This window comes from Mycteria americana, chromosome 6 (assembly GCF_035582795.1).
Source record: "Mycteria americana isolate JAX WOST 10 ecotype Jacksonville Zoo and Gardens chromosome 6, USCA_MyAme_1.0, whole genome shotgun sequence".
NCBI lineage: Eukaryota > Metazoa > Chordata > Aves > Ciconiiformes > Ciconiidae > Mycteria > Mycteria americana.
This window is the reverse complement of record NC_134370.1, coordinates 61,220,352-61,231,127: the sequence shown is the minus strand read 5'-3', so window position 1 is coordinate 61,231,127 and position 10,776 is coordinate 61,220,352. Positions and strand designations below refer to the sequence as shown.

Here is a 10,776-nt window from a genome sequence, read left to right as displayed (position 1 = left end):
TTTATTGCTTTGAGAGTCCAGCAGTAATTCTTAGGTCAGATGGGTGTGAATTTCAAAGCAGGAGGTTGTATTTCAACTGTGCAATGTTTGGGTCTCATAACTCTGCTACAACAGTGAAAAGGACAAGCTGGTCCTTACAGCAGGAGCGTGAGCACTACTCCTTTGACACTTTGCCGCTGGCAACGTCTGATTTTTGAAGCTGGGTTCCTGCAGTAACCAAACTAATTTTGCAGAAAGTGTTAGAGTAACATGCCTGCTGTTTTAAAAACAAACAAGCAAACAAAACCCCAAACCTCTATACCTTCAGCATGTTAATTGTAAATTGTCTTCTAAGGGTAAACGTGCTTCGTTCTGGATTTCCTTACGACCCAGCGGTGTGGTTAGGCTGCGAGCAGACAGCACCTTGCTTTCTAAAGTAAAACTCTGGGTCCCCGTGGGGCTGCCGGGGAGTAGGCAAGTTCTGGTCTGGGCCGCTCTGTGCTCGTGGCTTTACCTGGGCTCTGCTGCCCACACCGGTGTGCTCGCTCTTCTGCCCTGCGTGGGACGTGGCGGAAGTTTTTCCCTTCGGCAGAGCCCAGAGCATCTCTGCTCCCCCTGCGCCGCGGGGCAGCGCTGGGAAGTGCCGGCTGGCGGCAGCTCTCAACATAACCAGCCCTTGTGTCCAGGTGGGGGAGATCCCTCCTGCCGCAGCCCGGGCAGCCTCCCAGCCGCCTGGGCTCCGCGCCGAGGGGGAGCCGGGCTTGCAGCGGGGCCGGGCACGGCCGGGCCGTCAGCCGAGGGAGCGCGGGCAGCCATGCCGCTCCGCCGGGCGCAGCCGGGTAAGGAGCCGCCGCAAGCGGGGAAGCGGGCGGGGGGGAGCCGGGCGAGGGGGTGCTCAGCGGGGCCAACCCCTGTGTCTGTGTTGCAGGTGCCCCCCCCGGGCGGAGCCGGGGTCGGGGCCAGGGCCGGCCGCGGGACCCCCCGGCCCCTCCGAGGAGCCGCACCGCCGCCCGGCTGCTGCTCCCGCTGCTGCTGGTGGTGCTGGTGGTGGTGGTGGTGGTGGGCCCCCGGCCCGGGGCGCAGGCGACGAGCGTCTACAGTCAGTAGCGACACGGTGACCGTCTCCCCGCGAGGGCCCGGCGGTGGGGCGGGCAGGGCTGGCGCGGGGGAGGGGAGGGGAGGGGAAGGAAGGGAGGGAAGGGTAGGGAAGGGAAGGCGGCGCTGCAGCCGCCCGGGGCCGAGCCCCTGGGTGCGGGCTGGGAGCGCTCTGCCCTCCGCAGCTCTGCCCTGCGCAGCCTCGGCCGCCCCTGTTGACAGCCCAGCAGGGGCTGACGCCGCTCCGGCGAGGCTGGGGCCCCGGGCTGCCAGCGAGGGCTGCCCAGGCTGCAGCTGGCCCTGGAGAGAAGAAGGAGCGTGGCTGCTAGGGCTAACCCTTACTTTTATCTGAAGAAAAAACGGAAGGGAAACACGCCTCTGGTTTCCAGTTTGACTTCAAGACAGATAGCTGGCATGATTTGACTGTGGCTTTGGAGGTGACTGCATGCAACGGGCCCTTAATTTTCTCTTTTAGTTCCTCAGGCCTTTTTTAGTTTAAGGGCTGCCTTTGAAGACAAGACATTGATCCCAAGTTTGGTTTATTCTAAATAACGTTTTACACAGCAGTTTATTCTAGAAAGCTTGCAGACCTACTTAAAGATTTAACATTGCTTACATTTCAAGTCGCTCTGCTGCAGCGGTGCCATTAGGTGTACTTAGGGACACTTTGGGTCTGCCCCAAAGCCCTTTCCCTTCGGCTCAGGCTGGCGCCAGTTGGGTGGCAGCGGTGCATGCAGTCCTCCTCTGCATGGACCATCTGCCCCCCAACACATCTGCACAGGAGGAGGGGGTAATGTGGACCCCACATTACTGGGGTCCTCCTGGAGCTGGGTCCTCCTTCCTCTCTCCTTGTTCTTCCCAGGGATCTCGCACAAGCGGTTTGCTCCTCTCCACGCCAGCCCATCAGTAAACTAGTGGGAGGGCTCATTGATCTCTCAGGGGTCTTAGGAATAGGTTCTTGCATGGCTATTGATTGCTCTGAATGAAAGGCGCAGTAAAGATGCAAAATGCTGCTTTCATTATGACATATTCCTGAATTATCCGCTGCCATCTAGTCCTAGCAGTCATATTTTGCAGTTTCTAAGTAATACAGCGTTATATTTCAGGGAGGAGTGACAGCCATAAATGTGCATTTTGATATGTAAAATTCCAACATAATAGTAGAATCCTTAACTAATACAATTACAATATGCAAGCAATCCCCTGGACTGTAAGTCACCACTACTTGAAGCTGATAACCTTAATCTTGAAATCAAATAAAAAAATACCTGAAGCTTCTCAAACATGCTGGACTGGGATCCACCTCTAGGAAATAGAAGAACATTCTTAAAAATCTTGTCCTCTGCTTAGAAATGAAAGGGAAGGCTGCAGGCACATTCCAGGGCTCCCAGGACGTGACCTCCAGCCTTTAGCAGTATGCCGTTATGTAAAAACATTAACTATTTCAAACACTTCTGGCAAGATGCAATTAAGTTTTGGATTCCTTGTCTCTTTTAATTATTCGAGCATTCTGTGTGTTTGCAGCCCTACTTATCATGAAGTCCCAGCCTGCTTATGTTGCATTTAATTGTTTTATTGATCAGTTCTCAGGGTGTAAATTGAACCTTCAGGCTCAGCCTGAAGGAAGGAGAGCTGGGTAGGGGCACTGCCTTAGAAGCAAATTTAAGCTCCAGAGAGTCCGGCTTCTCCCGTACTGGTACCTTCTTGTCCGCCGGATGAAGCTACTGTGGCTTTTGAGCAGCTGCAGCTTAACCCTGGTACGCCAGGCTAATGGCTTTAATCAGCAGGCGAAGACCAGGGAGATCACCTAGACAGCAAAACTGACCCTTTCATTTAAACTCAACCTGTATCTACTGGAAACCTGGAGGCTGTGCTGGGCCCTGGGGCTGGACCCAACATGCAAAGAGCCCAGCAGCAGTGTAGAAGTTTCCTTTCTCACTCATGTATGAAAAAGGCCTTTATAGTCTTCAATAGGAATCCTTATTTTTTCTCAATGTTTTTCAGAAAATGTATATGGAATAGTACATACTCTTTTGGTGACTGGGTTTTTTTTAAGGAATGTGTGTACTCTGGAGTGTGTGTACGTATAACAAAGACAGTTTTCCTGAGCATTACAGAAAACATTAGTTTAAATAAAAAATTACAAATAATCGTTATTACCTTCTAGTACCTAAAAACATATCTATTGCAAATCTGTTGATTTGGCCTGTCAAAACATTCAGTAAGTTTGTCAGAATAGTGTAGCAGTCTGCACTGTATCCAGGGCTACAGCAGAACATAGATAAATGTCGAGAGCGAGCGAGCTATTTTAAAGAAACAAACCCAGCGGGATTTTTTGCTGTTTATGTTTAATAGGTTTTACTGTATTTACGATTATTTCAGAACATAGCCTGAATCCCAACAGTTCTTTGTGGGATATGGATTATGAAGGACTGTTGCACAGTAAGAAAAACCTTCTCGGGACCCTGGGCTCATACAAACCCTCCAGCCTGTTCAGGAGCAGCTCTCTCCTGAGTCACCAGGGAAGAAGTTTGCTAAGTCAGAACCTGGGCCAGAAACCACAAGAAAAGCAGTTGTCCTGTGACATGCTCCTTAAACTTTCCAGATACATTTTAATGGATACCTTTGGACCTAGCTTGGCCTGGAATCTCTTTCGGTTTTATAACTGTGATCAAGAAGTCAACCTGCCCAAAATTCGTATCAGTCCTCTCAAGGTGGCCCAGCACAAGGTGAAGCCGTTCTTGCTACGCAGGGTGCTTCAGCTCCTCAGGAATATGGGAGCGTTGTCTGAAGCTCAGCAGTCCAAGGCCACCTCTCTGCTCAAGAAGCAAATGCTTAAACCAAGGAAAACACCGTTAAAGCCCAAAGTGGAACAAAGTGGTAGGTATATAAGGAGGAGACATGGTTTTGGTATCTCAAATGGTTTCTGGTGCTGGCTGAGTGGAGCCGTGGGGCCAGGCTCCGTGCTGCCAGGGCAAGGGGTGCCGGCCAGGGGTGGACATCACTGGGTGCAGTCTGGTACGTGGTGGTCCTGTGTCGTGCCAGGAGCTGGCACTCAGCGTCCAGGCTGAGCTAGAGCCAGGGCTCAGAGTCCTCAGCCCTAAGCAGGAAGCCTGTGATGAGGCGGGTAGGAAGCAGTCGCTGTCTGCAGAAGAGGAGACGCTAGATGAAGGCTGGTATGACGTGCAGAGGGCAGTCGCCGCAGATGGGCCATTATAAGGAGACAGTCCGTGAGAGTCAATACAAGCACTAAAAGCCACATTGTGGTAACGCGGTGCCCGGCTCGGCGGGGCTGCCAGGCCCGCGGCGGCCCCTGAGTGCAGCTCTAATGCGAGCATTAGCCGTGTGTTGCTCACCGCTCCCCGGGGGCCCGGCCGTGCCAGCGTTTCCAGCTCCCCCCAGAAGCTGATGTGCTCCGCTCCGAGCTGGGGCGCGATGTGGAAATATAGCTGCGCTATATTGAAAACGTAAAGTGAAGTTAAAAAAAAAAAAAAAGTGGAGAATTACAGGATCTGCGGCTGGGAAGAGGCAAAAAAAAAAAAAACAAAACCCCTATGTGTTAATTAGTGCAACGCGGGAGCTCACGGCCAGGCCGCGCGGGCGCGCCTGCCCGGCGCGGGGCGGCAGCGGCTGTGCAAGGGCGACGCCTGCCGGCCGCCCGCGGCGCCGCAGGGCCGGGCGCGCCCCGCGGTGGCTGCCGTCCTCCCGCGCGGGCAGGCGGCGGAGCGGTGCCCGCAGGCGGGGGGGGGGGGGGGGCTCCGGGCACGGAGGTTTGGGGACTGCGGGGTCTGGGCTGGCGCTGGGCCTGCTGCGGGAGCGCCGGGCCCCGCGCGGGAGGAGTTATCCCGTGATGCCTGCAGTTCCCTGCTCCGTGGGAATGGGGTGTTGCTCAGGGGATGCTGACTCCGCTGCTCCTTCCTTTCTCTAAGTAGTGAGAAGGAAACAGGAAACCGTCCAGCGAGGGAGTGTGCCCGGGAAAATCACTTACGGAGGCGGAACTGTCCTCTCTGCATGCGTGTGCCAGATGCGTATCTCTGGGAAGAGGTGCTTGTGCTCTGGGAGTCAATTCATCCACCGCTGACTCATTTAGAGCGGCTTTGTCTTCTGCCATTGCCTTAAAATGAAACCTCGCCAGTCATCGATATTTGTTATTGAATGTTATGGCCGTGTCTGTAGGCAAAGCATTGCAGTCATTGCGACACACTGAGACACGAGAGGGTCGAGGCTGCCTCATACCTTGTAGCCCGTTACAGAAAATGACCCATTTTTGTTTGTTAGAAAACTAAACTTTAGTTTATAACCAACAATAACACTCGAAGGAGGGTTCGGGTTGGTTATTTTTGCGAGGAAGAGTTACACCAGCCATGTGTTTGAGGCAGTGAGTGTTAGTCATGATTTCGCAGGTGTGAGGACGTCTGGAAATGTTCTTGCGCTGAGGATGTGTCCTGTAAGCAAGCGCTGTGGTGTAAGCTTGAAACCGGTGCTGCTGCAAAACAAAAATCATCTCAAAAAATGAAATTTGGAAAAGAGTAAAAGGAAAACAGTTTAGCTCCTGAGCACCAAACTACAGATCACAACAGGCGCGTGTGTGTTCTCCTTAAAAAGAGAGAGGAATCTTTAGAAAAACAGGATGATATGTCCAGTCTCATTTACTCTGAAATTTTCTTCCTCAGGCCACTGAAAACTTAATACGGGGGAAATGGCACTGAAATCATTCACCTGAAAGTATCTCTTTCCTCAGAAAAAGAATCAGGCCAGTGTATTTATGTGGATTTTGAGGCTACAGAAGGAAAAAAGGCTTTGAAGAAGTTAAACAGTGCTAACAGCTTAAAAATGTTGTGTTCTTGTTCAGAAAAAGCCCCATGTAAACCGGAGTGACTTTGGCTTTGCTGATCATTTCATAAGGCCTGCGTGAAGTTTAGCGTGAACCAAAGCTTGTGCTACATTTATTTCCACTATTACTATGTTAGATTAATCACTGTTGCCTTTTATTTAGATTGCGAGTCTATGAAATCTTTTGCACAGAGTAAATACTTTAAATAAAGATGTATGAGATTTCTAGGGCCCCGACAGGTGTAAAATAAAGGTTCAAGTCCTCTTCTACCTCAAATTTTGCACTTCTAGAACCATTGAATTCAGAGAATTCAGTTAGTGTGTTTTAAGACAAAATACTCCTATTTGTCTTGTCTCGCCTGAAACTTCCACCAGTAGATAAATCTTCCTCCAAAAAATTTGAGCACAGCCTCCTATACCTCTGATAACAGCTCTGCTTTCCCATGACCTGCATTCATACATGTCATATTCAGATAAGAAGGAGGCACAACGCTGACTAATGCTGCTTTTTGGGAAGGAAAATGACAAAAGCTATTTGAGACAGGAATAGAAGCGCCAGCACTAAATGATAGATGAACAGCCGGTAGCAAAGGTGGCAGCTCTAACGTTTCCCTGTATTTATGGAGTATTGAAATGAGGGAGTGTTATCTGGATTTGTTTCTCTAGGCTGGATGCTTATCTTCAGATTCAGCAATACTCTGGGTCCCAGGGCAGGGTGTAAGAGAGCGGATGGGTTTTGTTTAGCACAAGTGAGTGTTGCTCCTGCTCCAGAGCTGTTGTCTGGAGCGTGGGGCATGGCCGTGCCCCTCGCCCACCCCCCTGCTTCCAGTCTGTTCCCATATTTTGTCTGACAGCACTTGCTCCTTATTAACATAACTATAGCCTCTTTGTGCCCTCCATCAGAAGAAATCCTGCACCAGAATAAATTTCCGAGGTGACAGATTGGAACGGTTTGACCAGATGATGGTACACAAATGTCTCTGAGATCGGCAGCACCTGTGGCTTTGCACCTCTTTGGCTTTGGCCCTGGGCAGGAGCAGTGGTTGGCACTGTTGCCTGCCTGCTTCTGGCTCGTCCTCTCTGGATGTTGGGCGCTGGAGTGGGGATGAGGAACTATGTGTAGGCTCTGGGAGGGAGAAGGCAGTGGCCGCAGTAACCAGTTACCTGTCTTTATGAAGACAGGCATAACCCAGGAAGCTCGGTTATGCTCTATTTTAGAGCCTATAAAAAAGGTGATATTCTGGTTCATGGAAAACAAACGAGTGTGTGATGGTCCTTCTATAGGCAGTGCCATGTCCACTGAGACTTGAGTCCAGGCAGGAACCTGCAACAGCCAGGAACGCAGTCCCAGGCCATGGGCATAAAAGTGCATGGGCTTCCTGGAGACCGTGTCTTGTCAGAGCACCTTCTAAGGCTTTTCCTCTCTTTCACCACAGGCTACAGGTTGATTTGGTCCTGTGATGGGAGGTGAAGTGGCAGATACCCCTCTGCTCACCCACTGTCAGGGGAACTTTTGCAGCCGCCGGGTTACAGCATTCTCCATAGATCTGCCAAACCCAGGACAGCACAGGGCAAAACACCCCTGCAGGAAGCTGCCGGAGGGGCCAGCTGCCTTCCAAGAAGGGCCAAGGCATGCCAAGGCCCAGTGACCGCATCGGGGTCTGGGGACCGGCGTGCCTCAGCCCCCTGCCCTTCGTGGGGAGGCAGCTGGCACCCCAGCCGCACGCTCTGCATGGGGCGTTTGAGCCCAGCCGGCTGCTCTGCGGGTCTGCACAGACCCCCCCGGCCCCTCCCCGGGCCGAGATTCGCCCTGCTCCCCATGACCCCGGGGAGTCCGGCGGGGAGCCCGCAGCCCCCAGGGGCTCGGAGCCGGGGAAGACCTTTGCGTGCGGGCAGCGGGGCTCTCCCCGGCCCCGAGCATCTGGGCGCCGGTCGCAGATATACGTCCAGGCTGGAGGGATCGTCCCCGGCTGGGAGGAGCCAGCAGCACCGCTGCTGTAAACAGTGCGGGCACCGCCAGCGGTTGGGAGATGGATATAAATAGGGCGGCGGAGGGGAGGCAGCCGGAGCGGAGGAGCGGGAGCTGCCTGCGCCTGCCTGCCCCTGCCTCTGCCGCCTGCAGCCGGGGTGCCCAGCAGCCCGCGTCGGGACCTCCCGAGAGGCGGCGTACGAAGTTTGCGGCTCGGGGCTGTCGGCGATAGGTAAGCGGTCTTTGCAGCTGAAGTTTGAAACCCGCCGGTTGCTTCTCGTCGATCTGCCGCTGGGGTTTTCTCCCCGCCGGCTCTCTGTTCGTCCTGATGTTGTGGTTGCCTCGCCGTGTCCGGGGTTGTATGGAGCCGGGGAGAGGGGGATTTCTGTTTTCGGTCTTGCGAGGTGAAGTGGAGGGAAGGCAAAAAGGAAAAAAAACCCAAACGCGTCAAAAGCAAAACGTGCCTTTGCGCCGGCTGCGTGCAAAGCCGCGGCGAAGGAGCCGGCGCGGCGCACGTGTTGCGGGCGGGGGCTGCCCCGCGGCTCCGCGGCTGCGGGCAGGTAGCGGCTGCGGCGGCGCCCGGGACGCGCCGACCGCGGGGAGCCCCGGGGCGCCGCGGCTCCCCCTGCCCTCCGCGCCGGAGCCGGAGCCGGAGCCGGTGCCGGCGCCGCCGCGGGACGCGTCGGGGAGCAGCGAGCGGCGGCAGCGCATCAGGTCGGTACCGCGCCCCTCCGCGCCCTTCCGCGCCCCGCCGCGCCCCGCCGCCGCTGCCGCCGCCATCCGTCTCTTGCAGGGCCCTGCCCGGAGGCCGCCCCGCACCTCGCCCCGTGGCGCCCCGGCTCCGACACCCGCCGCGCCGCCGTGGTGGGCCGGGGGGCGGCCCTGCGCCTCGAGAGCTCCGCCGCCTTCCACTCCCTCGTCATCCGCGACGGAGGTAAGCGGGGCCGGCCGGCCCCTCCCGGAGCCCGGGCGCTGCGGGGGGCGGCCCGGCTGTGCCTGCCGGCGGGCGGCGCCTCCCGGCCCCCCCCCCCCCCCCCGCGCTTCCAGCCGCCGGCGGTGCGCGCCCCCAGCCCCGCTCCTCTCCGCTCGCCCGCCAGGGAGGCTGGTGTTCGCCGACCGCCCCCGCGGGCCGCCCATCACGCTGCGGGCCCGCTACATCCTCATCCACGACGGCGGGGAGCTGCACATCGGCTCGGAGCGCTGCCCCTACGGCTCGCGGGCCACCATCTCGCTGTACGGGCGAGCCGCCGAGGGGGCGGCCGTGGAGGGCTTCGGCCAGAAGTTCGTGGGCGTGGGTCGCGGCGGCGTCCTGGAGCTGCACGGCCGGCGGCCCCGCTCCTGGACCCTCCTGGACAAAACCCTGCACCCCGGCGGGCTGCGCCACGGCCCCTACTCCTCCGAGAAGCGGTGGGGCAGCCGCGGGCTCAACCTCCGCATCCTGGACGCCGGCACGGCGCGGGTGCTGGCGGCGGGGCGCTTCGACACGCACCTGCAGCCCGGCGAGTGCCGCCGCCTGCGCGCCTTCCTGGCCCTCCAGGCCCCCGGCAGGGTGGTGGCGGCCGCCGTGGGGGACTCGGCCGCCCGCAGCCTCACGCTGGAGACGCGGCTGCTGCTGCGGGACCGCCTCGGCAGCCAGCACATCGCCCGCCTGGGCTACAGGTGAGGCGGGCGGCGGGCGCGGGGCGGGGAGGCGGGCGCGGGGGGGCGGCCGGGCCCTCGGGCCACCATGGACAGCTCCGCGCCCGGGCCGCCGCGCCCGCCGGGGGCTCGCCCCGCCGGAGGGGCGCGACCGGGGGCTCGGCCGGGCGCCGCGGGCAGGGATCCGGCGGCACCCCGGGCCGGGGGAGGGAGGCGTGGAGGGAGCGGAGGGTTCGCACCGCACCCTGCCCTCCTGCCGCGCCGCACCCTGCCCTCCTGCCCGCGCTCCGTGGGGGACGGAGGGTTCGGGCGGTCACTCGCTCTGCTCCTTCCCGGTCTCCTTCAGGCAGCCCTGGGCGCTGGTGGGGATCCTCGGAGGGGATCAGCTTTCCACAGCGGAAGATAAGCGGGAGTATCGCGGGAATGGAACGACGGGGTTAGCCGTAGCCCAAAGAGACTTCCTCACCTACGATGGCACCCGTTTTACTGTCACTGCTTTCAGCGGATGGATAAAAGGTTTAGTCTTTCCTGACAATTGCTTGTCCTCTCTTGCGTTGTTCTGATTTTTTTTCTGGCCGCTGCGAATCTGAACAGTGCAATGATAATAATACCGTAGACTTTTGCTCACGTGCACGGTGACGAAACTAACAGCGGTACTCTCGCAAAGTAGCGTTTTAGCTGCCTACGAGCAGGTGACACTGACACGTTTAAAGGCTAGAGCACTTCTATCACACGCAGAGTTATCTAGATAGAAATTAAACTGGTATGCTCTTTGGCTAATTGCATGATTCTGTCGTGTGCAACTGTGAAAATAATTGATTGCTTCATTCTTCAGGGGTGCCTCATAATGGGTTTAAAGTGGAAGTGTCCAAAGGAATAATTCTTCATTTGGTGGATGAGGTTACAAGTTGGTTACCTGGCGACCGGATCGTCGTTGCCAGTACAGATTACTCTATGCATCAGGCTGAAGAGTTTAATCTCCTTCCTTGCCCTGAATGTAAAAGTAATCAAGTGAAAATTGATGGTATGAAATATTTTTAGCAAGCTACTCATTTGTGGTAAATATTTACATTGTCTTGCCTTTAACGTTCTACGTTTACATTGACTTGTCTTTTTACCTAGTTTTTGTTCCATAAACACATGGGCATTTGTCATATGAAAGCTGAAGGCCCCGATATTGGAACTTTAAAGTTTAACCAGGGGCGGCAGTCCCTTGCAGAAGTCAGGGGAAGTGCTAATCTCCTCTGGGATCAAATGCTAAC

The 10,776-nt window shown here is 56.3% G+C and overlaps 2 protein-coding genes across 6 annotated transcripts in view; both read left to right on the top strand.

The window, feature by feature from the left end:
* Positions 1 to 605: 605 nt before the first annotated feature.
* The window catches only part of LOC142411761 (cell surface hyaluronidase CEMIP2-like), a 58,404-nt gene continuing 48,233 nt past the window's right edge, over positions 606 to 10,776 (top strand). Inside the window, exons 1-7 of one of the 4 annotated variants that reach the window (XM_075506187.1) lie at positions 606 to 818; positions 908 to 1,078; positions 3,457 to 3,954; positions 8,670 to 8,810; positions 8,974 to 9,535; positions 9,861 to 10,030; positions 10,350 to 10,538. In XM_075506187.1, coding sequence (XP_075362302.1) covers positions 794 to 818; positions 908 to 1,078; positions 3,457 to 3,954; positions 8,670 to 8,810; positions 8,974 to 9,535; positions 9,861 to 10,030; positions 10,350 to 10,538 — 1,756 coding nt within the window. In that variant the 5' untranslated portion in view covers positions 606 to 793. The remainder of the gene's footprint in view (positions 819 to 907; positions 1,079 to 3,456; positions 3,955 to 8,669; positions 8,811 to 8,973; positions 9,536 to 9,860; positions 10,031 to 10,349; positions 10,539 to 10,776) is intronic. The other 3 variants (XM_075506184.1, XM_075506185.1, XM_075506186.1) reach the window with 3 other exon arrangements.
* CEMIP (cell migration inducing hyaluronidase 1) overlaps positions 3,846 to 10,776 on the top strand; it is a 119,559-nt gene continuing 112,628 nt past the window's right edge. The window contains exons 1-2 of one of the 2 annotated variants that reach the window (XM_075506188.1): positions 3,846 to 3,954; positions 5,004 to 8,108. The gene's annotated coding sequence lies outside the window, so the exon portion shown is untranslated. Of the gene's footprint in view, positions 3,955 to 4,882; positions 8,109 to 10,776 lie in introns of those variants that run through there. The other variant, XM_075506190.1, reaches the window with a different exon arrangement.